General features: G+C 38.9%; 1 protein-coding gene across 1 annotated transcript in view; it reads left to right on the forward strand.

The window, feature by feature from the left end:
• The first annotated feature begins 389 nt into the window (after nucleotides 1–389).
• Nucleotides 390–26,639, forward strand: part of GLT1D1 (glycosyltransferase 1 domain containing 1) — a 55,316-nt gene continuing 29,066 nt past the window's right edge. The window contains exons 1-6 of the mRNA XM_086761492.1: nucleotides 390–470; nucleotides 6,380–6,528; nucleotides 10,107–10,212; nucleotides 15,498–15,549; nucleotides 18,404–18,440; nucleotides 19,646–19,702. Coding sequence (XP_086617618.1) covers nucleotides 403–470; nucleotides 6,380–6,528; nucleotides 10,107–10,212; nucleotides 15,498–15,549; nucleotides 18,404–18,440; nucleotides 19,646–19,702 — 469 coding nt within the window. The 5' untranslated portion in view covers nucleotides 390–402. The remainder of the gene's footprint in view (nucleotides 471–6,379; nucleotides 6,529–10,106; nucleotides 10,213–15,497; nucleotides 15,550–18,403; nucleotides 18,441–19,645; nucleotides 19,703–26,639) is intronic.

Here is a 26,639-nt window from a genome sequence, read left to right on the forward strand (position 1 = left end):
GGAGGCCTTTAAGGCTTCTCCGAGGCCACGTCATCTTTGCAGTTGTTTAAAGAACATACATGGCACTATTTAGATGTGGGGGAAAGGGACCCAAACCTACTGCTGCAAGACCGGGAGCTTGGCTCTGCAGTCAAGTGCCCTCTGACCGGGGACACCTGGTAAAGGGCGCGGCCGTCCCCTCACCAGACGGGTCCTGCCGCCCGACGGGCCGCGCTCAGCCCTCCCGGGGAGCTCGGAGCCACCTAACCCGGGGCTGCGGCCCGGGCACCGCGGCCTTCCCCCCCGCAACGGTGGGCGGGCCGGGGCTGCCGTAGGCGGCACACCCGCTCCGCGGGGCTGGTTCCGGGAGGCCGCCGGCAGGTGAAGGCGGAGGCGGCGGGCGGGCGGGCAGGAGAGGCCGCTATGAGGCTGCTCTTGCTGGCGTGCCTGCGAGCGCAGACCGGCAACGCGACCACCGCGGCCAGGATACAGTAAGTGCCGCCCCGCCCCGCCCCGCGGTGCGCGGGCAGAGGGGATCCCCGCTGCCTGCCCGCTTACCCCTCGGGATCCCCGCCGCCGCTCCCGCCTGCCTCCTCGCTCATCGGCGGGCCGGCAGGGAGGCGGGGCCGGCCCCCCGTTCCCCTCACGCCGAGGCGGCCGCAGCTCTCCCCGGCGGGCGGAGGGGGGCTCTGCGGCCGCGGCGCTGGAGCAGATGCAGGAGCAGGGGGCGGCGGGGGCCCGCCCGCCCGCCATTCGCTGCCCGCCGGGGGTGCGGGGAGGCGATGTCTCTCCCGCCTCAGGCGCGTGGATGGCTGGCGGCGGGGGTGTGTGAGGGGGGCGGCGGCCCGGCGGCGGGGCCGGCCCCTCTGACCGCGCCGAGCGGGGCACCCCGGGGAGCCGGGGCCTGCGGGCTGCGAGGGCGACCTCCGCTGCGGCTTTGTCTGGGTGACGAGTCCCCCTTTGCCCGTGTTACTGGGGAGTAAGGGAGAGGGGGAGCCGAGGGGTTCCCCCCGCCGCAAAAACCCTCCAGCCACACAACAGAGCGTTCTGCTCTGGGCGGTTTGCCGGCACGGGAGCCTGGATTATTATGGACCTGGATCTGTAGTGCTTTGAAATTGTTTGGAGTAGCAGAACTGCATGGATGCTCGATGTCCCCGTTTAATTTTTTCTATGACGTGGAAAAAGGATGTGGCTGACAGCATTTCTGAGGGCCTTGCTGTGCTCGTGAGTTTTGTTTAAAAAAAAAAAACAACAAACCAAAAACATAAAAATGAAACAATTTCTGAATAGGGGCCCGAAATAAGAATTTGGTTGCTTCTTGCCTGTCAAAGAGTCATCCACAGTTTAGTTGTTTTTCTTAGGATGAACCTCTTAGGATAGCCGTCTGCTATTACAAGTTTTCCCCGAACCTGATCTGCGTATTTTCACGTTTTGAATGTTATGTGTAGGAGGAGCCCTCTGACATGGTTTAAGTGTTCGCACGAGTTGTGTCACACCAAGGTCAGTCTTGGATTCGTGCAGGGCTACTGTGTTGTGTAAGACAGCGGGAGAACGTACCTGCTGCCTCACTTCGGTCACCAGGCATTGACGATATGAAGCAAAGGGAGCATGAAGACCACTGAAAAGTGAAGTTTTCCTAACTGAAGTTTTCTGTATTTTAAAACAGTAATTACTAGTAAAATGTTGAGATAAAACGAATGTTATGTTTATAATACACACTTTTATACCTGTACATGTCAACACAGAGTTTGTGTATGGTGGTTTGTGTGGCATCCTGCATTTCCTTTCCTCTCTTACTTTTTGCTCTTGCTGGATAATACAGCCTAGTTATTCTTGGGGACAGCAGGGCTCTTTCTTCCTGCATAAGATTATTTCTTCTACCTTTACAAATTAAATACTCACTCACCTTCATCTTCTACTTCAACTTTGAGGATAAGCCAGACAAACACTTACACTGTGGAGCCATTCAGAGGTAATCTAGTGGAACGCAGGTTTTGCATTACTTCTAGTTAAGCTAAGCCTGAATAAGCCAGACAAACAAATGTCCACGTAATGTTTCAAATTGTCTTTTAAGTGCACTGAGATTGATTATGATCATGCAAGCATACTGCATGCAGACACAGTGGTTTAGCAAGGTGCCTTTACGTGGGTCACGGTAGCCAGCAATTTTGGTTAGCCTTCTCCAGCTGTGACTCGTGCATGGTGGCCTAAGCTGATGTGTTTTAGGATGAAAGAGGGCATCGACTCGGGGAGATGCAACAGCTCAGTTGACAGGTGGTTTAATCTATTCCCATATTAATGCAATCGTTTGCAGGTGCGTGAACGCATCTGCAGTGATCTGTGTAGCAGACACCAACTTGCTTTAGCATCCCATTGCTTTATAGGCATTCCTTACACAAAGTGGATGCTGCTCTCTCATGCACATAGGCCTTCAAACAGAAAAAAAAATAATGAAAGGTCAGTTTAATTCACATTCCAATAAAGGCGTATAAAGGACTCTGACAGAAATAGTGTTCGAGAGTCAGTAATTTACGTCATGTTCAGTTGCTATCTTATCACCTACCATAAATGTTGTTTGTACTAATAACATAAACGAGCTCATTTAGGGTGGGGAGGGGTGGAGGGGGGAAGGTCTGATTAGGAAAAAAAAAGTAAAGAGTATTAGCTAGCAATTAAATCCATCTTCCTGACTAAAAGGCTAGTCAAGTGACAGCTATCACTAAAACTGTCCTATGCGGATACTTCCATCTAATACTGATTTTCTTAAGACTGGACACTTGCCACCATAGTTTAATTTTATGGCTTAATATCACTGGGTATACTATGCTTATGATATTACAGCTGTTGGTGTAGCTGCTTCATCTTTTCATAAATAAGATATTCATTTCCTGCGCTGTTCAAGAAATGTTAGTGTATCTACCTACCAGGAACGTTTTTGAAATCAAACATTCCTTGTCTGCAAGTAATTCCATTGAAATATCAGTTGAAAATAACATAAATGTTTTTGAGAAGAAGACATCAAGTAAAATAAAGCAAATATCAAAACTATAACACTTTAGAAGTAAGCGTATTTTTAACTTGCTTGTATCTTAGCTTCAGCCGTGCTGTGTTTGGAACTATAAAACTTCTGTGTAGGAACACCTGTGAACTTCAGATTCAGGTTGAAGGCGGAAAGACTACTGCCTAGGATAAGTGAGAAGTAGTGATCAATAATGTAGGAAATAAAAAAAGAAACATTGTAGAACATCACCTAGTATTTCATAGCTGTGTTAGAGCAAAATGTTTTTCTATAGAAATCTTTAATAAAGTGAAAACGTGTCAGGAAAGGATTGTACCTTTTAGCAATATCCCTCTGCATACAGTATAGAGCCAGAGCAGACATTTACAAGTTTCACTTCTAAGCCTCGTGATTTCCAAAGAGTGTAAAAAATGTAACCAAAAAGATGAATTCCCTGAATACTAAAGTCAGTGGGGTTGGGAAATGTTTTGTCTGATGTTCAGATGTGCGTAAGTACCGCAGTGTAAGCAGTGACCAATACAGTGTGCTTTAAGAAATGATCTTTCAAACTCACTGAATGACTGAAGTTTTTCCTGTTTGGTTACTTCCTAGCAAAACACCCCAAATCTGGAATTTGACAGCCAAACTCCATTTTAGAAGTATTATTCCCTGCAAGTAGTGGCATTGGCTTCCATGAGAGTTTTGGTAGAAGGGAACGATGTGGCAGAGCAAGGCGAATTCCAGATCCAAGCAATAATCCCTGGCAGTTAAGACACTTGGAAATTTATCTACCACTTACTTACAAAACTATGGTAGAAAGAAAATGTAGCCTTGAGATTTAGCATTTTCAGTGTTGTCTTAGATTCACAGACAGCAGGAGATATGTTCATTTTTATTTTTCGTTCAGAAAGTGTTTGTTTATGAAATGGCAAAATAATGTAAATACACAGTTGCCAGGAGGAGAAAAGATATGGATAATGTATCTCTCTGCCTTGGCTTGATTCAGGGACATCTGTGACTTCATAGACAGATCAGCCTTCAAAAATAAAAAATCTCCTGCAGTAGCTTTGCAACACCCTCTTATCATGTTCCTTGATAACAGCATATGTGTGAAAATCATAGTTTGCTTTTCTTTGGTTATAAAGATGAGAAGTCATTTAGAAAATACGAAAATAGCACTGTAAATTTCAGTATTTAAATACTACCCAATAACTCTACTTCTACGCACATATATTTCCATATATGCATAATCTGAAGCCTATGACTAATCATATTGAACTCAATAGTATATTTATGGGATTATGGCCTCTTTACATCTGGGAATTCAAGTTATTCTGGGAATAATTTGATGATTTTTTCCTTCTTAAGATCTATGCTAATTTTTTACATGCTCCTGAGTCATTGTGTGTAGAAAAAAAATTGATTTATTAGAGGTAATCCACAATTTGTGAGCTTTTGGAGCACTTGAGGGAGTCCCCTTTTGTTTGCTGCAGAACCAACTGTCATTCCGCTGTGAGATTTAGAGCTGTGGATACTGTGGAGGAAAGGAAAAGTATTCATTCCTAGTATATTTTAAAAAAAAAAAAAAAAGGATGCTTTAGATCAAAATTCCTAGCTGAGTTTCTTGATTCCTGATGTCCTGAGAGAGTTATTTTCAAATTAATTGTAATATGCAAACATGTTGCTTGTACTTGATAATGATTTATGTTAATTGGAATACTGATGGGGGAAAAAAAAAATCTTTTTAACTGTTTAATGAGCACCTGTGAAATTATGGAACGCATGCACAAGCACCCCCTGTATTTGCCCCAGAGATTTTTCTTTCCACAGCTGTGAGATTGGGGCACCATTGCTTAGATATAACTCGAGAGCCTCTTTCAAAAGGCAAGCAGGTACCTGGTACAAGTTCACGGGACAACTGATGTAAATAATTGCTCAACAGTGTAAATAAGGAGCTTACAATCTGGCTGTATTTTATTATTTATTAGTACTTATTATAATGTATTGGTCTTGTTTCAAAGGATGAAGTTAAAAGTAAAATAAGTTTCTTTTTAGACTAAGGAAGAAATACAGCACCATATGTTGTGCCAGTGGAGCTCTGTTTGATACAGTGCTAATACATTCCTTCCAAGGCCTCAAGACATTTAACAACGTTTTTAGCACCAATTTCTGCAGTAATGACTAACTTCTGCAGGACAGAAAATCACATTCCTTAGCAGGATATGAAATGACCAGGAAAGGAAAGAGCCGACATTATCCAGGAAGCTATTAAGTTAGCAGGATTTTAATGCCAGAACAATTAATGCACTATGAGAAATGAATCAACTGGAGCAATATCTAATAAGCAGAAAACAGTTTGTGTGGTCTTTTTGTAATACTGAAAATGTAAGCACTACACGTCAGCAGATTACAGTGTGCTAGTTTCTGTCAAAACATGGATTTTTCTCCTGTATGTTTTTTGGCTGATGTCATTGGAAGCGTTGGTAACAAATACTGGTTTCGGTGGGAGGAATTGTGAGTCTAGAGCATAAAGAAAGGACTAAACCAGAGCTCACTGAGGTGCCTAAAGTAAAACTCCCTGTAATCCATCCGTTTTTTGAATTTGACAGTCTTTCAATCAATGTTTTAATATGAGGAGCCATTGTATATAAAGATAAATGGGTAAGCTGACAGTAGAATAGGGGAGGTTTGTTGGTTTTTTTGTTTGTTTGTTTTTAGCAACTGAGATTTTTTAAAAAAGACAGTGAAAATATTTTTGTAATTATTTTTGTGTAGTTTTTTTCTTATGCTTCAGTTATCCTGTGCCTGTTTTACAAATGGTAAACTAAGACAAGAAGCAATTAAATCCCACGATCAAACAGAAATTAAATACTATTTCAACTCACCAGTTTTATTTACGTATTCATTTTTTTTTACATATTCTATATTTTTAATAGCATTGATTAGCTGAACATATTTGTGTTTTCTTCACTTGCTGGCCTTTCTCCAGAACAAGGATCTGAGAATTTCTAAGACCAAGGTCTAACACACTCGATTCTAAAGGAGTCTTTTCAGCATATTAATCTGAATCTCAGTCAGGAGAGATCCTGATCATACTTCCCTTCTGCTGATTTCCAAAGGTGGTGTTGATAATTTGTAGGCTTGGCCCTTAAAATGGATGCAGATGATGTTGCTTGGAAGTGTGGCTTCACAGTGGTGCAGGTAACACACATTTTCCAGGAAAAAAAAACTCATTGTAAATAGCTGCGTGGTTACTTGAACAAAATAAGCATAAAGGTGAATATTGGAGCAAAAAATATTAAGGAAAAACATTTTCATTAAGCTTATTTAATATACTGGCATGGGTACAACATTAATAGTATCTTATTTTTTTTTCTTTTTCTATTTGTTCCGATAATGAAGGAATCATCTACATGCTGCAGGTCATATCTGTGTTCTTAAAGATGCTTTCTTGTATGAAGATCCAACTGAAATAGCAAATGTAGTCTCCACAGGCAAGTTTGATGCAGCCCTGGCCATTCATCTTTATAAAGGAGGCAGACTTCTGCAAGGTAATCCTCCTTCTATTTTGCAGTAAAAATATCTGTTAAAAAAGGTACTGAAAGAGAAAAGAATGAATGCAAACAGTTATAAACAGCTGTAAATGTATAAACCCACACATAATGTAGTTGTTTTGTTTATCCACTTCAATGAATGTTCAGAAATTTTGAAAATCTTTCTCTGTGGGAGGTCTGATCCAGAGAGGAGAGAACTAAATAAATGTACTTTGAAAGCACATAGTGCATTCCATAATTAAGTACTTTAACTACATTAAGATAAGAGCATTATCTTAACATTAAGATACTTTCAGCAAATGTGTTCTTCTAGAGGACAGAGGCTTGGCTAAGGATAGCTGGGGTCAAATGGAGGAAAGCAGAGAGGCTAATTTGATTTTTTTTTTTTTTTTTTTTTTTTTTTTCCTCCAAAATGAGTCAGTTTTTTGGACATGAAGTAACTTTGAGATATGTCGTTCATGTCAGCTAAGCTGTAGGAGCCAGGATGTTATCAGACAAATAAAAAAATTTTCTATCATATCTGACCATGTAGAACAAAATTTTCACCTGTCGTTAATGATACACTAGAAGCACTGGCTTTCAGAATTACACACACTGTCACCTACTGAAATTGCAAGTGTGTATGCATTTTTGAGATCACATTCCTGTTATACAAATCTGTTCACTTGGACATAGGTACGTAATTTGACACTTTCATCAGATCTTAGTATAAGCTGTGTTGTGCTAGTTTTCAGACTTGAGAAGTCCCCCCCACAATTTGTGCTGGTGGATTTTCGGAAAGCCTGAATTATTATGGCTGGCATGCCTGTGTATCTTCTGTTACAAAGGAGCTCTGACTTCACTAAGGATCCTAGAATACAAATTAAAAAATAATTCTGTGAGATGATCTCTGCTGACATATGTATTAAGACTTCTCTTGTGTAATATAGAGATGATTGTTTTTGTAACAAAACCTAGAATTATTTTGGAAGAGGCTTATGGAAGGTCTTAGAACAATTTTTTTTCTTTTTTTCTTTTTTTTCTTTTCTTCAGGAACAGAAAATAAGATTGGATTTTAAATGTTTATTGTAAAACTTTATTGCAGTTTTGACTTGCATAGCATTGCCCGAATGCTGTTGCTATTATCTTTTCAAAATCTCAAGTGACCTGCAAAGCCTGGTACTTGAATTATTTACAAAAGCTTAGTAATTTACATAAATCAGAGTCGCACTATTCCAAAAACCATTTGCAATAACTGAAAGGAAAATAAAACAGAAATCTGTGAGAAGCAAGACAGTAAGTAATATGAGTGCTGGGATGATCCTAATCAAAGTGGAAAAGTTATTGAAGACTTCTTGAAGGAAAAAAGGGATTCAGGGGACACTTCTGATTCTTGTAGCATTTAATCTTTCCATACTGTATGTTAAGAAATACCTTAAAGGAATTTGTGATTACAGTCATACTACCGATCTTTTTGGGCCTCATGTTGGAAACTTGGTTTACATGATTGGGGATGTATGATCAGCACATGTAATAGATGGCGTAATAATTATTTACTTTTTTATTTATTAGAAAGGCAATATATATTCTATATTGTATTGCAGAAAGTCAGTCTCTTGAAGATTAGTGCTATGGTGCTTTGATAGTGCACATTAATTCTCTTCACCTACAATCATTAGGGTATTACATCTAAAAATGCCAAGGGAACTCTTTTGTTTGTTCTTTCAGTTAGTAATGAGTAAGTTAACAATGCTAATGATCCTCATCTTACAGCTCACTTAATTTTAAAATGTAAATGTGAAACATACAGTATGTTTTCTATCTTTATCAACATATTTATTTTGTTCCCCGTTTACTTTAAGATTTCCTTATTTGCTTGATTTTAAGCATGAATTTTAGAGTTCACTGAATTTAACCTATAATTTCCCCACCACCCCTTAAGACACTGTGGGGAGCTATAGAAAGTGTCACTGGTTTTTCCAGCCATTAGGATCCAAGGTCAGTTATGATAGCTCTCAAAAGGAAGAACCTCCATCAGCACAGTAACCTCCAGTGCCCTGCTCGTTGGTCCAGTGCTGAGGACAGTGTTGTCTGCTGAGTCCTTGATCCCTTTCTTCTTCCATCTGATAGCAAAAGGGAAAAAACAAAGCATATTTTCTGCCTTTCTTGATACACAGTGTGATGACAATGCAGCCTAACTGTGTATTCTTGTTCACATTCAGAGGGAAACCTTGGCTTCATCTGTTACAGCTAACAGAAATCTGCAAAATCCCCCAAACTGGTCACCCTAATGACAGGTTTTGTAGGTTGTCTTACTGGAGACTGTTTCATTTGCAAAGCTGTGGTCCCATTTGGAATTTAAAACTATGTTCTGCATGTAGTAATTAGCCACCATGAGTCTGTTATTTGTTAGCTTAATGTGGTGTAAAACTTACCACTTAACCGTTTTCTGTGCTGAAACCATCAAGAGGAAACATTATTGTCTGCTATTGATTAGTTTAATAGTAGTTTAATAGTAGTTTAATAGTAGTTTAATAGTAGTTTAACAGTTTAGTAACTTGTCAGTTACTAAAAATACCCTGATTCCAAAAAAAGAACCACTAGTTAGAAAGGAATCTTGCACTACTATAGGCTTTTGTATTTTCGTCTAAGTAGTCTTCAGCCTTTTCTACCGAAGTCCAGCTACTGGTAGCATGGAAGTGCTACTCTGCTCTGTTTTGGTGGCTTTATCTTTATGCAAATCTGAATTTATTCTGATGCCGTGTATCAAACTAGGTTTTTACCAGAGGCAGGTGCCACTAGGATATGTATACTTTTGTGGATCCTCTAAAATGTGTATGTTGATAAGGTCTTGTGCACTGACTGCCCCACAGCCAACGTGCCTTCCTCTGCTCTTACTGTTCTGAGCACTGTAAACCATCCTGAAACAGCTTTCATAACTTGGATGATCACAAAGGTATTGGAACAACCAGTTATAAACACAGATCCATCTTTTGGGATGCAATTAGGCAAAACAATGGTTTTGTTGCAGATTCCCATATATTACCTCATTTAATTTGGGGACCTTTTCTGATGGTGTGGCCCCATGTGTATTTTTTGTAGCAGTACAATTTGCTTTGGAAGTGCTTTTAAAAAAAAAAAAAAAGAATTTCGGTAACCAGCTTTGCAGGATGGTCACCAAAACTACTGTATTGGAATGCTTGAGGGGTCAGTGAATGAGTGGCTGAGGCTGGATGCCTGGGACCAAACTTTATAATACTGCATCTTATTCAAATGTGAATAACGTTGAAAATATATATATATATATGGTTTGGTGGGTTGCTAAGTGTAGAAACTAATTTATTGTTTTTACTAAGCATGGAAAAGGCAAAGATCTCATAGCTATACAACAGACTGACATGCTGTGAGAGTGCAGTTACTGTATGAGTTTTTTTCAGTGCCAAAACCACAAAAATTCTGTTACCTCCAGGTTTCTTTTTCGCCTTTGCTTACATGCGTGATGTAGTATTATCAATGTGCTTTTTCACCTTAATGTCCCCTTCTAGTCATTACTTTGAGATGTTGGTCAATTTCCCATGATAGTCATTGCTTTGCAGGTAGCAGAATTCCTTTTGGAATCATCTTTGGTGGGACAGATGTAAATGAAGATATCAGATGTGAAGAGGAACATCGGGTAATGGGAGCAGTGCTGGGAGAGGCCAGGTAAAAGCATGTGTGGAAGGTTTATGACAGGAAATTGCGTTTTTACAATGGCAGATCTTTTAGGAACTGTTCCATAAATGCTGGGAAATGTGTAGGCCAGCAGACAAAGGATGGACTACTTGAAATCCCTATGATCTCTACATATTTTTTTATGATTTAATGATGGAAGTAGAATAATTTCTTTATCAAATATAGTCTGTGTGCTTTCTATCCATTTTATATTTTCTGTTACAATCATTTCATCATGTTTGTCCATGTAAGAGTTGGCAGGCATAGTGCTGAAGCTTGGTCTCTTGGGCTGTGAATTTTCAAAAAGACTCAAATCCCATTAAAAGCTAATGAAATCTATGTTCTTGATAACTAATCCTATGCTTTGTCTACTGAATCATAACTGTTTTCTAGAATAATAGAACTATGCATGTGATGAGGATATAAAATCCTAAGGCAGGTAAAAGAAATGAGAAGAATAATAGCAAGAATACTTAACCTGGGATTTGGCAGCATATTGCTCTGTAGAATAATCTGCTTTATGGGGAGACATTATAAAGACAACCTTTGGTTGATATAACTGTGGACTGTAGCAACTTGACTGTGGTTTATTTCATACGTTTGTAATAGATACAATTTTATGTAATCAAGTTTTAATTTTTTACCAAAATTATTTTTGACTGTTTGTATATGCAGACATTTAGGTAAAGAAATCACATCTAAGTATCTTCAACAATATCCATAGAGTTTTCCTTTGTACAGAACTATCCTGGCCATGAAATGACTGATATTCGTCATTTAAATAGTGAATCTTTAGTAGTGGAGGCGGTTAATGGTGAGTTAGTGGCGGAGGTATGATTATTTCAGTAGCAAATCTTTGTTAGCAGTGGAGGTATGAATATTCTCATTAAATCTTACTGTAGTAATATTATTAGCCTAAACAAGGTTGGACCTCATTTGCCAAGGCCCTGTGCCAGAAGTGTTGCTCTAAGTTATTATGATTTTTTTTTTTTTTTAAAAACCTCTGATTCTTAGTAAATTCTGGTTTGTTACCTATATTCAATATATATGATATTCTGTATTGGAACTAACGTATTTTATGCATTAAGTGCTATCTGTACGTGGAGACCAAAGTGCCCAGCAGTTTAACTTTAGTGAAGTGACAACTAAAAATAACTGGTATTTGTCCTATTGCATCACAAAATCAAACCTGTTCTTGGAGGCCTCGCATTTAGCTTGTTGACAGAGTGCTTGATTGAAAAACAAGTAACTCAAATATAAAGAGCTCTTGTTCTTTGTTCTTGCTAATGTGATCCTTTCCCTGGATACATGAACAAATGAGCAGAGATGGAAAAAAGTCTTTAAGCAAATTCTCTCAGTTTTTCAGGTGAATTAACAAGGGAGTCTTTTCAGGGTGTTTTAAAGTCCAGGAAAGTTCCAGTGACATGTCAATGTAGTCATCAAATGTAGTTCAAGAACTAATCAGAAATCAGAGAAAATGACTGAAAAACAAAGAAGTCTTTGCAGCATTTCTCATTGTTTCAATATCCCCAGAAAAGAAGTTTCCTTCTGCTTGATCCAAAGGTCTGTTGACTTCAACAGTGTTTGATCATGTCTGTGGTGGGCCAATAAGCCCTTTCCTTATTGGAAACTAAAGCATTTTATGGATGTAAATCTTCAAATGGATGAAATTAGTTTAATAGACAGCGTAAGTATTATCAAGGTAGAGGCTAAGGTTGTCATTTCATGTACCAGGATTGGACTGCTTTCTGAGCAGGTTTAACTCACTAAACCTGGTTTAACTCACTAAACCTGCACACTAAACCAATTTTATTGGGTTGGGTTTTTTTTGGGGGGGCGGGGGGTGTGATGGGATGGAAGTGGAGTAGTTTTCTACCACTCCAGTAAGAAAAGTCAGCTTGTGGCAGGATACGAGAAGGATATCTTTTGGTGGCAGTATGCTGCTAGAGCAGGTCACTCAGCCTCATGGATCTGTACTGTGACGGTGACTGCAGTGCTCTGAAGAGCCATCCCTCCAGAATTGAGCTCTGCGTAAGCGAAAGGTGTCCCTGAGCGTGCTAGGTGTGATAAAATTTAAGCAGCTGGAATGTCTTATCAAATCCAGTGGTACTGTTTGCATACTTTAGCAGAGCTTAAATATCTTGCTGAACGAAGCTTGCTGAGGATACCATCTCTGTTCATCACAGCTTTCTGGCCAAGATGGATAACTATGGTGGTTTCGATACAGCGGTATGGATTTTGGCTCATGTTAGCAATGAGGAAGTACAGGCAGAGTCTGCAGCAGGCTTACATCTTGTAGTTTTCTCTTTGCTAGTACCACTGTATGTTCTAGCTATTACTAGCTAACTTAACGCTGGCACAGATACGCTGTTCTCTCTATAGTGCCCTATAAAATGTGGTAGGTAAACAGATTTTAAAGACAGACTCTTAATCACACTGATTGAAAAATCATTAGGGCCTGTTCCTACATCTTAGTGTGACTTATAGTTGAAAAGCAACTGAAGGCCCCATTCAAGACAAAATTTATATACTTGTTTACTTTTGTTAAAGAAGTTGTTCTTCAAACAGGTCTGAAGGAAGAGAAAAAATTAGCTCTAATGTGTCAGTTAAATTTCAGCACTGCGCAAAAGGAAAAGTATATAAAACCAGAATCTCTGAGTGTGTCCCTTTGATCCAGTTCTGTGTAGATTTGTCACAAATATAGCTAATATAGCTTAGGCAAAAACTATACTTTACTGAACGGTTTTTAAAATGATAATTAAGTTAGGAACTTGAAGTATAGTTTAGTAGCTTGGATTTTCTATGATGTTTCAAAATATATTACTGCATCCTTATGCAGTTCATAATATTTTTTTCTGCTACAGGAAAAGTAATTCAGTTTCCTGGAAGTTACTCTGAATGGATCTCTTCTCTAATGTTATCACTAGTATTATTCATTGCATAGTTATTAAAAGAAACATTGGTTTTTGGTTTTTTTTTTTCTTTATTGATTGCAGGGTTCTAAGCAGAAAGTATCATTAATTGTAGATTACTTGTCCAGTACAATAAACCACCACATTCCGTAAAACAAAGTATTGAACACTGTCTACCTTTATAATGAGTGTTTCATTTTTAATCAAATTCCTCTAACTGGTGGTGGTACTCCTCTAGGGTATTTTTTTCTATTGAACATTTCAATTAGGAGCAACAGTTTTTTTTTTCTGCTTGTTAATGTGATGTATTGAAAGTATAATTGCAAAAACTGGAAAGGGAGCAGCGTGTGTAACTTGACAAAACAAGCATTTGCAAAAGCTTTAATAACCTTAAAGCTGTCAAGTTGTGTATGTGAAATTTGTTGCAGTACCATAAAGCAGATACTACAGAACAAATGTATGGGAGTAAGATTTGTTTCAACAAACAAAAGTAGGAGTTATAATTCAGCATTTATGTCACTTCTAGTGAATGAGTGTGATTTCATGCCCTAAATTATAACATAATGTCTCCAATGGAAAGGCACTGTTCTGGTTGTGACTTAGCAATGCGCTCCATCTCTAACCGTTGAGATGCCATAGGGTTGGCTGAGGACAGAAACATTACGTTAGTTCTATGAAAAGGAAACGCTGGATCGTAAGTGTAATACGTGATAACCTCTGTTTTATATTCAGTATCTACAAAAGCAATTTAAAAGAAAAAAAGGAAATTTGCTGAGCAGACATATTGTGGTTCATATGAAGGAGGCATTCAAACATTTCTATTCCACGGGACTGGTAGTCTTCAGAAATGGTCCCATCTGTGGTTCCAGTTAACACTGAAGTTCCATTTAAGAACAGTCAATGCATGTGTTTTATGTTTCGATACAACTTAAAAGCTTCATTAAAGCCCAGAGTGTTCTTAAGATCTCTTCTGAACAGGGGTTCTTTATTAACTTTCACTCCATAAAAATATCTCATGACTTCTTGGTATTACACCAAGCTCACTGTAAGAATAACTTGTTTATCTGGTGCGTTTAGAAATGAGATTTCTGTGGCTGAAGTCTCTCTGTAATGAGACACCCCAAAATGAAATCTATTCATATCAATGCTGCTTTTAAATGGTCTCTGACATAACTCTTCTGTTATGTGGAATGATACTACATACATTTCTCAAAGGCACGTAAGCAGAAGACCAGACAAGCCATTACAAACAGCCATCAGGGAAAAAGTGGCAGTAGGCTTGGGAATAGAATTCTCTTCTCCCTCCCAGAGGAAAACCCTAGCCATTAAGTTATTCAAGCACACTTTTTTTTTTTTTGCTTGTTCTTACCTTAGCCTTATGATTTATATACATTAAAGAGGAGGAATAGGTGATGTTCGTATACTATTCTACAGTTCATTCACTTAAACACCCTTCTCATAACACAGACAAGTCTTAACTCGAGAACAGTGAAAATGCCCTTCTCTCAGTATTACATCTGGCTAGTGTAACAGTCTCTCTGCCCGAAACAATGACTGTGGTAAATCTCATTTCTAGGCACCCAGTTCTTCCCTGTTTATTATAAAGGAATATCAAGTGTCTAACTCAGCACTGCAAATTTCATGTCTGCTGCAGATGCCTAACATTCAGAGCTACAGAGCTGAGTGTCCCAAGTCGGGGAGATTCCAGAGTTGAAGCCAAGTCACTCTTTCTTTTTTTTTTTTTTTTTTTTTTTTTTTTTAGTTTATATAGTTCTGATATTTTTCCTGAAGAATAACATTTTGGTTTCTCAGATGTTTCTTACTCATTGACAGCTTTGACTATTTAGAAATAAGGAGAGAACATTGGGGAAAGGTTTAACAGAATCCATCTACTTATTTGAATTAAACTCAGTTGCAAATAGTGGGACTGGGTACTGTCAAACAATAGTATGGAACTAACTGGGCTTGAGATCCCTTCTTACCTAGCTTCGTGGTTGTGAAGAGGGCTATTGCACCTTGCAGTGATGTAGAAACAGGAAATGCTAACTCACTGCTGCAGTTGTATATATTCATCTAGACAAACTGGGAGATGTTACCATTATTTGGGTTTTCTCTTACTTCAAGAAATTCTCATTTTAATGCCCCAGCAGGTCTAAGTTGTAAAGCCTGAAGAGACACCATTTGTTTTACCAGTATTTTCTGGTAAAACAAGTAGAAAGCCTGCTTTCTGGCTTTCCATCTATAATGATTTTTATAAGCCTCTGCTCTTTGTTCTTATGAAGATTTTTTTCTGAAGTACTTTTCTGTTTTTATGTTTAAACACTTTAAGCAGATGATCCCAACTATTTTTGTCCATTTAACTAGGTTTGCAGTGGCTTTCACAATGAAAATGAAGGAACTGGCGGCAGCAGAGTGGGTATGTTTACATGATGATGGTGATGCTTATAGTATTAGCAACTACACATTCTCCTAAAATATTTTCTAAATAATGCTAGAGAATTGTAATAATCCTCGTATTCTGTATTGCTGTTTTTCCTTTCAGAGAAAGTATTTCATATTTATGTATTTCGACAGGTCAAATAGATCTGGCATTTAAAAGCTGTTTAGTATTTGAAAAGAATATACAGCAGTTTAGGTAGTGCTTCTCTGTAACATTTAAAACTAATCATTGCTGCTGTTATTGAGTTTGTCCTAGTGCCACATGCAGATATTGTTTCTTTCTGCATCATTTTATAAACTTTATGTTGCCAAAATTTCACTAAGCAGCTTTATTTACAATAAAGAATTTGGAAGAATAAATTGAAAATAGTTGTTTTGTCAACACTGGAAATAGAATGAACTTCTTTAAGGTGAACTGCAGAGCTAAAAGTGATGTTATGCCAAGCCCAGCAATACGTGATCTACAGCCCCGTAGGCCGGGCCTTGAGGGATATGCAGCACATAAATAGCACTTAACTATCTTAAAAATCATCTCTCCTTCTGGAAACAAAACAAAACACTCTGTGCTGAATCATATATGGAAAAAATAGTGAATACAATTATTTTCATCCAACAGTATAGTGATTAAATACATTTGGCAATGTATTTTAAGGAGATTATTTGGCCAGCAAGGAACTGGCAGTAATAATGGTTGGTTCTCTTCCTTTAGTACGTACCATTACATCTGCTGTATTGCAAGTCTACTTCAGACATGCAGTGCATTTATTTTTAGAATCTGATGCTCCTGTTTGAAATTAGACAGGGTCAACCTTTTCTCCCTTATGTGGCTCAGCTGATGGCAGACTGCCAGTGGAGAAAACTGGGACAAATCCTTGAAGCAGACAGGCCTCAGTCCTGGTTTCTGAAGAGCAGAGTAAGATAATAAAGAGCTGCCAGGCATTTGAGTACAAGGAGTACTTTTGGATAGTGTGAGGCTGCACTGGCAGCCTGTGAAAACCTCCACACCAGGCAGCAGGGCTTGCTGATCCAGCTTGATGGCCCAGCTGATTTTCTGTGCAAGGTTAGCTTTCCAACTAACTTGCTGGCTAAAGCCCTGTACTGGGTTAGAGAGAGCTGCACTGAGCACCAGATCCAGTGAAGGGTAAGCAGTAACTGTTTGGCTGACACTAAGCAGCAACATATTGGGATAAACTTCACTGTGAGGGCGGTGAGGCACTGGCACAGGTTGCCCAGAGGAGCTGTGGATGCCTCATCCCTGTAAGTGTTCCAGGCCAGGCTGGACAGGGCTTTGAGCTGAAACATCAGCTGAAGTTGAACAATAAATGCAAGAAGTGGAAACGAACTGCTTGGTATCTCTCCAGTTCTAATTTGCATCATCATATGATCATCCATACAGCCTTGCCTAAAAAAAAAAAAAAATCACTTAGAGGTCGACCTTTCACAACAGAACAATTTAATATTTAATACTTTGTATCAGCATAAATTGATTTTTTAAAAACTATTAGCGTTAAAAAGGTACAGGAGCAGACACAGGAGCTGGTTTTTACATTACAAATATAACTTGATTTTAGTAGTTACTACACTGAACTTCATGATGGGTAAACATGAAAGGGCACAGCTTCTGTCATAGATCTTATGCAAGAAAAAGACAACAGTAAGAGTATAAGAAGGAGAAACAAACTTGAACTTTGAAATCCTTTTGAAATCAGCACCTCAAAACTTTTGAAGTACTTAACTTTGACTGATTTTACCTAAACACCTTTATGCTCCGGGCCTGTGGGACTCATTCAGTGTTTTGGAGAAGGTCTGTGACAGACAGGGAATTGGAGACAAGTCTGTCAGGTCCTAAACTGCAATACCACCTGCTAACCTATGTCTGATATGCTGGGGTTTTGAGTTCTTTTTCCAGCTGTATCTTTATATAAAGAGTGCGAGCAAATGCCACAGATTTAGTTTCAAACAGTGAAGAATATGAATACATTTTTCCATACCTAGTTCACAGAATATTAACACTTTTTACATAGTAACTCACAGTAATGCGAACTGCATTATTCCTCTAACGTGCTTTTTTAGTTAGACAGTCAATGAAGAATTTAAATTACAAGCATGTAAGCAATTGCACTGTGCTCAGGGGCTGTATCTTCCAACAAATTCTTTTCTATTGCATTGGATAAATTATCTTTAATTACTGAGTACATAATACAGCATTTGTAATCATCTGTATTCCAAGAGAGTTTGAAATACTGTAAAAGGTTTTGTGCTTACGGTCAGTATTTTATTTCAGTAGTGTAAAACGGGTGCATAAGAATTACCAGTGCCAGTTTTTATTAGCATTCAATTGCATTTTTCCATTCTCCTCAAGACCATTTAAAATAAAGAACATAACAGAAAATTGATCTATAAAGTGTGAATACATCTGTATGCCTTATTACACAGTATTCCTGCTATTTTCTTCTTGATGATCCAAGCCCTGGCAGGATTGTATTTACTCACTGTGAGCCATTGAAGATCCATCAGAGCATGAAACCAGATGCTTAATTTAAGCTTATTTTTGAAACTTACTGGTTTTAGGGAACTAAAGGCCACCAGAGTTTGAGGCAGAAATGTGCAGAATGTCGTGTTCATAGTCAGTGGAATTTACATTGCTGACTGTTGGCTCTTGGTGCTACTTAAATGTCTCTTTGTAATTGTCTGTTTTGATTTTTTAATAGTCGAAAGAAGAATCATGCTGATGTGCATTTTGTTATATGCTAGTTGGGTTTTTTTTGAGGATTGAACAGATCTTTTACGGTGAACTATGAAAGTTACTTTTCTTCTCCTTCTCTTTAAAGCCAGATGCCAGGAAGAAAATATACATCCAAACTCAAGGTAAGAGTTCTGAAATATTGACTGAGGCATTCAATTTATTTGAATCGTGTTTAGTACCGCTGTGTTTATGTATCTGCCTTCTTTGCCCTGGAAATATTTTGCTGAAATGGGTATGGGTTTTGAATTCTTGGCTCCGCTGAAGTCGAGCTTTTGGCCTTTGACAGTAATCGAGGGAGTGTTTCAGTCTCTTAGCCTAAATCTTCAACTCATTTGGTGCTTTTAAAAAAAGTTTTCCCAGTGTGAGTTTTTCCCTTATAGTACAAATCTGAAGGATAAGGTAACACTTAAGGTAACACCGAGCTTTCTCCAAAGCATATGGAAGTTTTGATACAGAATGATTATTCTCTGAAGCACCAAATTCCTTTAAATGCTTTGAGCTGAATTCCCACCATAATGACACCTGACGAGTATCTGACCCAAAGCGCGTTACTTAAGTGAGTAGTCTAGGGAACGCTCAACTCAGCATGTTAGATATGATTACTTAAGCTACAGCTCCTGATTTTGTTTACCTAAAAATAACTGTCTGCAGATTCCAAAGCTCTATTATTTTGTATATTTCACTGTCAAAGAAAATAAAATTATTTTCAAAACTGTTATGTTAAAATAACTCATTTTGAGGTCTGTTTAGCCCATATTTAGTCTATTTTGAAGCCCCTTGTGAGGTAATAATTAACTAAGAGATTAAATAAATTAATAAAATAATTTCATTAGTAAAATAATTAATCTTTAAGGTAAAACAAATACATTAGTATTCAGTTTAGATTAATATTTAGTTTTGATATCTATTTAATTTACTTTCTTTGCCTTATGTTAAGGACTTGAGTCTCAGGATCTCAGCTGACCTGTATCTGTTTTGGAATAATATGCTCACTCAGCTAATATTACCTCATCTGTAGATTTTAAATGGCCAAATTTAGCATGGTGTAAGTGAGCTTAATTCCTTGGGTTGTTAAAGAAGTTCATACAGAGTGTGATAATGCAACATTTTCAATTGAATTTCACTCTGATGGCTATGGAAGGATTGTGCACACAACCTGACATTGTTGGGATGACAAAAGCTTGAGGTGGGAACAGCTGTGCATGGAATCAGTGTGCTTGACAGAAATACTGTTTTCGAAGGGCAAGACTTCAAGAACTGTAGTTCAGCCATCCAAGGACCAATCAAACATGTTGTGTTTCTTTTTTTTTTTTTTTTTTGGACACAGGAATTAAGACTACACCCAGTGAAACCTTTGACTGGTATAGATTTCTACAAAATGCAGGTAAAACTTCTTTTCTCTATTCTTAATAGATGACAATGATGAAAGAAATTTAGAATGTGAAGGTTAACTGATTATGTAAAAAAATGACTTAATGATGTGAAAAATGAAAAACTCTAATATTAGATTCAGGCAGAATATCTTATCAGTTTAGTCTGGTTAGTGAACTACCCAGCCTGCCTCCAGATTTCTGGTTTGTCTAGGGCTGAATTTGCTCCAAAAGACAAAATGGTCATGACACATGGGTCAGTGTCCCTTAGAAGGTAGTTTAGACCAAAGCACCAGTACTTCAGTGTGTTGTGCTTTACAGCTGTGTGATAGAAACTGTGGATGTTTTTTGCAGAACAGCAGGTGAGGTGAGGAAGTGGTGAAGAGAGAAATGGGTGTTGATGTTTTATTGTTTGGTCTTGATCTAGAGCCTGTCTCTGTTTTCACCAAAGTAATGGCATGTAAGGCAGATGACCTAATTTAAAGTCACCTGATCCTGGCAATGCTTTAATTGCCCCAGCTGCCTTTTCCCAAAAGAAGAATTTGTAGGCGTTTTACTCTGGTAAAAATACTTGAATACTACGTTCATCAATCTGATCTCTGATAGTACAGCTGTTCCTCTGTGATAAATGAATCCTCACCAGTCAGTTGCTTTATCACATCAGTAAATGTGTGCCATTATTCAAAACAGGTGTCCAATTTTAAATTGAGCATTGTGAGGTTATTTTGTTCTCGGTAAATCATAGCACACAAGCACAGCACCACTAAGATTAAAAATTTTCTGAAGTTAAAAGATTTGTCACTTGCTAGCGCAGCCTTCGTGGTGATGGGATCTCATGTCCAGCCATTTTATGATTAAAAAAGGAGTCAACAGATTGAGGGGGGGGAAGCTCCCTCTAAAGTGCTTATCATCTACTATATTAAAGACAGGTTTTTTTTGCCTAATGTGTACTAATGCAAAAGTGCAAAATAATTCATAATGTACATGAAAAGCAAACCAAAATGTGACCCTAACATCTGTGCCTGTTAAGTAATAACTTGAAAACTGTCATCAGATTATTCAGTATTGGTTTTTTATGACTGTTTCATCTTATTTATATTATCAGTGTTGTTTCTACGTCCATCTCTGGTGGCAGCCTACAATTTCCAGTTCTTTTAATATTGCACATGGAGGCAGATTTTTTGGCTGTACCTTTGCGCTTACCACAGACTAATTAGGAGTTCACACTGAATTACTTTTCTGGGATTGGCAGTTTCAGTTTTTAAAATTCTACTAAACTTGGAGCAATCAGTAGAAAACTATCAAAAATAGAAGGCAGTTTTGCTCAGAAGAATATGATTTTGATGGTGTAGCCTTGAACAATGAAGTGCACTTGAAAAGATCCCTAGCTTTTATGCAGATAAAGCTGTCCCATCTTGTTCACCTCATGCCATTTAGGATCTTATTTTTTTGATGACGATTTTTTCATGACGTTCTAGTCCATATCTAAAGGCATTTAATAATTTATGTGGGAAATATTTCTCCGGATAACTTTTGCCTGTATGTTTAGCAGTATCCTTGAATATTTGTCAAATTCAGGATTTCCAGGACTGAATGGGAAGAAACAGCACATGGCCTACAATGCAAATTCTAATACATTTAAGGCATCGATGTTAAACATCCTTGGTGATCAGGCTGTGCATTGTCAAGTTATTCTTTAAAATGAAATAGGCTCTTCAGAATATTTCGAGACTTTTTTTCATAGAACAGAGTACTTATGAATATTCTTTGTACTGATTTTTTTTTTCCAGTCATAGCAAAGCCTTAACATTTGACTCATGTTAAATATAACACCACTACATAAATAGTCACTTTAAATCAGTGTAATGGCTTAAAAAAGAATTTAATGGTAGATTTCAGTGAGTGGCAGAATGCATCAAATACATTTTACTGTGTAAGACTTCCCCCTGCCCTGAGCCCCCAGTTGTGAATGGTACTACACCGAAAGCTAAGGAATCTCAGCTTTTTGTACATTCTATTTGATAGCTTGGGTTGCTAACGTAAATAGCAATTGCCTAATACAAACTGAAGCAGTGCTGTGGAAGGTTTTTGTTGTTGTTATTATGGGTGCATTACAATCTCAGTACAAAAGTCATGGAATTAGTACTTTTTTTCATAGTCTCAGCAGCAGACTTGAGAGTTGCAGAGGTGATGTTTGTGTAGTGTTAGCGAGTTAGCCCTTAGCTGCAGTATTTTCAGTGTCTGGCTATTAAAACATTTATTGGCTAAATCTACAAGAATAAAAGCTTTTAAAGTTAATGTGCAGTCTGGTTAGTCTGCTTCCCAGTTTGTCTTATGTAGATGAGAGACTGTAAACAACAGTAGTCCAACCAAAAAGCTGAACCAAGTGCAGATTTCAACAAAGACTTCAAGAAGAGAATGTTTTCAGTTCGTTTAGTAACTCAGACTGTTTAGGGAAGTATTACAGCCTATGTCAGTGTGGAGCTCAGGCCAAATGATCAAAATATTTTTCTGTGGCCTTATAATACAGGAATCTATATACAGCATAATGAGTTTTGTTAGTGATTTTAGATGCCTATCTATAGACTTGAGAGAGATAACACAAGTTCAGGCTTTTGCTGTAAATTGGTTGACATAAAATGACAAGACAGTCTAAGTAAATGTGAAAACTGAGACTGGTCTTCTCTAACAACTTAGCTGAAGGATGGAGGATACCTGCTTAAGATCACAGACAAGCTTGATGTCATCATACTGCGATGAAAGGCTCCTTTTGATGTCAGTGGAATGTGGCTGAAGCTTGTAAGATGAAAACCCTAATAAGCACTTAGATATCATGTGATTAGAAGATGTAGATAACTAACAAAGTCTGTACTAATGAATTGAGAAAGCTCATTTGCCCAACAGATAAGACTAAAAATTGGTTTCCTGAAAGGTCACGTAGAATCATAGTGCAATAAGCATCTGATCCTATCAAATAAAATAGGCAATATGTTTTTGTAGTTTGATTTTTCTACTCGGATAATTTCTGCTTCATAGCACGGCTATTTTCGGAGCTTGAAAAGTTTGTATAACCTGTCATGACACAGACAGGATTTTATAGAGGCATTATATTTTCCTGAAGCTATAGTGGAAAAAAGACCCATGTAAGAAAAATCAAATAGTAAAAGTTTGTGCAGATATATAGCTGACTATAGAAATAAGGATATGATAGCAGCAGTAGGCTGTGTTCCCCAACAGATCTGAAAGCATAGAGCTTTTTTGTTGTCCGATCTCTTTGAAATAATGAGAAATGGGAAAGAAGGATTGCTGGAGAATTTTACAGTGTAATTTTTCTGGATTAGTCTAGGAAAATTTTCCTGCCCCTGGAAGTTAACAAGTTCATTTAACTTTTGTTGTCTTCACAAACATATCAGCAACTCTAGCGATTATTCACTGTTGAATGTGAACAGCAGTGTAAACACTTTGGATACAGTTATTACCTCCGCTTCCCTTTAATTTCTTAGAAATTGCTCAGAAATTGCTCTGTAAATAAAAGCTCAACTTTGTAAAACATTAATAAATCTGCGGGTGGTTAAGTACGTTACTGAAATAGGATCTAATTGGGCTAATAATTGTCAAAGTTCTGTGTCGTCAGTGACTTCAATTAAAGAAACTTTGGAGTCAGTATGAAGTAAGATAGCATGGTGAAGCTGTGCTGCAGTAGGACAGCACCATGTCAAACAAGCTGGAAAACTTGGCTGATCTGAGCAGCTTGTTTTTAGTAGTTGACTTGTGAAACAGACAGAAAATCAAACTCTTGGTGCCAAGAGACTAAAAGAACTAATGTAGAGTATTTCTGCTGTGTGTAGGGAGATGAACATGAAGAATAACTACAAATTGAAAGGTTTAGAGTATCAGAAATACATACCAGAGTTGGACAAATTTATCCATGTTTCAAACTCAAGAAAATAAAATAACCATCTTAGAGACTGAAATCTCAGCAGTAAATCTATGGAGTTCCTTTTCTAGGAGATCAGTCAATACTTTCAGATGCACAGGAGATGGATAGATGGAAAATTTTTGAGAGGAATAAAAGACCTGCCGTAATTCAAAGTGAACACAAAGGAAAATGAGAGAGGTTATTAATCCTCACTAGCTCATCATGGCTTAGATTTTGTTTCTGAAACAAAACCAAAAATGTATGACTAGGCCCAAATAATGTGGACTTCATAGAATCATAGAATAGTCTGGGTTGGAAGAGACCTTCAAAGCCCATTCAGTCCAACCCCCCTGCAAGGACCAGGGACATCTTCCACCAGATCAGGTTGCTCAGAGCCCCGTCCAACCCAACCTGGCCTTGGCTTGGTATTGTTCTCTAAAGGTCAATAGAACACAACGGTGAACTTGAAATCAGGGGCTGGAAAATGAAACTTAAAAACTTTGATCATCCTTGACCTAATATTAATAAATATTGTGACTGCAGACTGTTTCTTTATGTTACTAGGCGATCTTTGTATGCTGAATTATGAGCTATAAGTCCAGTATTGATATACTTGATAAAATATACTTAACCTCTAGTACAAATTGGATTCTAAGCTGTAAAGGAACAAACACAATTTAAGAACTTTGGCTTTGTGAGGTTGCTGGTTCAGGTCTGTTCTGGTTTTGTTAGTGAGGGGGGGCCTAAGGTGGTAGCTTCTCTAGGAAACTGCTAGAAGTCGCTCCCCTTTGTTCAGTGGACTCGGCCGGGCCTAGGGCGGACCCGCTGCTGGCCAAGGCCGAGCCAATTGGTAGCAGAATGTCCTGTGATAACGCCTCTGCGATAACGTATTTAAGTAGGGGAAAACAGGAAAAAGAGGGAGGAGAAGATGTGAAGCAGCTGAGCGGGGGGCAGAGAGGGGGAGGCGCGAGCCTCATGGGCCTTGCAGGCCTCACCCTCTGGCCTCCCGCCGGGCAGCCGACTGGGCCCAACTCGGCCCGGCCCGGCTGCAAGAAGTGGAGAGGAGATGAGAAGTGAATAAGATGTAAAAAGGATCCTGAGAGGCGTCTGCCAGCCTGTTGAGAGGAACGGCTGCAGACGCCAAGGTCAGTGAAGAAGGAGGGGGAGGAGTAATACGGCTTCTGGCCAAGATTCCTCTGCAACTCGTGGTGAAGACCATGGTGGAGCGGGTTGTCCCCCTGCAGCCCATGGAGGTCCACGGAGGGGCAGAGATCCACCTGCAGCCCGTGGAGGACCCCACGCCGGAGCAGGTGGAGGCCTGAAGGAGGCTGTGGCTCGTGGAGGGCCTGTGCTGGGGCAGCTGTTCTAGAGGGACTGCACCCCGTGGAAGAGATGACCCACACCGGAGCAGTTTCACGAAGGACTGTGGCCTGTGGGAGGGACCCCACGCTGGAGCAGAGGAGGAATGCGAGGAGTTCTTCCCCCGACGATGATACAGCGGCGTAAAACAACGCGTGATGAACTGACCGCGACCCCCATTCCATTTTCCCCCCCCGTGCCGCTCGGGAGGGGAAGGTAGTAGAGACAATGTTAAGCCCGGGAAGAGGGAGGGGTGGGGGGAGGTTATCTTGTTCCCTGTCTCATTCTCCTGCTAATTTTAGAAATAAATGAATAGTTTTCCCCAAGTCGAGTCTGTTTTGCCCGTGATGGTAACTTTAAGGATTTCTCCCCGTCCTTATCTCAAACCTTGAGCTTTTTTTTTTCTTATATCATCTCCTCCTATTCTCTCGGAGGGTGGGGGGAGCGAGAGACAGACTGCGTAGTCTGGTCCTGATCAGGGCTGAACTACGACAAGGTCCAAAAATATAACTTTAAATGAAAAATCACATTGTTCCCTTTTATATTTTTCTTCTCTCTAGAGATTTTGAAAACACCCTACAAAAGCACAGTAAAGACTTTTAAATAAGAAAAATATTTTTCTTTATTTGAGCAAGTGGTGAGAAAATTGCTCACTTAAAATGTTCTCAAACTGCGTTTTTACCTCTCAGCAAGCTAATGCTTGATACTACTCATTCACTTAGAGGCCTGCAGCTTTTCAGTAGGATTAAAGATTTGCAGTAATACTTTTTTTTTTTTACTGTACATCTATGATTACTACATTTTTTTCCTGATAGTACCTAGAGGGATGGAGTTAAATGAATCTGCTCTTTCACAATCTGTTTAGATAACACTTCTACTTATTCTTGCCTTTCTTGGAAAAGCAATGTCCTTACTAACGCTTCAGAAACTATTTAAGCTTTGGCATTAGCTGTCTGTGTTTGTGTTTTGCTATCCTGGCATCTAAGTACAGATTTTTATGAAGACCAAAGTGTAAAGTGTCGTAGTGTGTCATAATAGTAAAATAGTTGATGTTCCAAACAGTTATACAATTTCAGATAAGGAACAAACTAGGAGCCAAGGAAATCTTAAATAATAAACTGCTTATTTCCAGTGTTGCATTATGAAAATGTTTTCCGCCTTTAATATACTCCATCCTTTCGTTCTGTCTTGCAACTGAAGACCTCAAAACAGTTTACCAACAGTTAAACCCAGTGCCATTGCTTCCTGTCAAGCAATTATTAAACCTGCTTGCAGATGAATGGGTAAGTCTAGCTGGATAAGTCTAGATTTGACAGACTTTCTCTAGGCCATGCCATGACTCAGAATCACAGCCAGCAGGAGAACATGTATCTTGAGTATGGATCACATTCCGTCTGTGAGCCAATATATTTTGTGCCACGTTCCAATACTATCGACAAATTCACTGGCACAGCACTTGGATAACATTTCAGAGTGGAAGTGCATGATCAAAGGGGTAAGTGCCAGTGCTACATTGCTGTGTTTCAATTTTGAGCAGCATAATACCATTACAGTGTTTCATTTTGAGCAGCATAATACCACCTCTGCTCCATCATGAAGAAGGAGTGGTGTGACTGTGGGAGTTCCATGTCCATCTTAATCTGTTGCTGTGGTGGACTCATTTCAGCTCACCT

Source organism: Chlamydotis macqueenii, chromosome 17, assembly GCF_036417535.1.
Source record: "Chlamydotis macqueenii isolate bChlMac1 chromosome 17, bChlMac1.mat, whole genome shotgun sequence".
Classification (NCBI taxonomy): Eukaryota; Metazoa; Chordata; class Aves; order Otidiformes; family Otididae; genus Chlamydotis; species Chlamydotis macqueenii.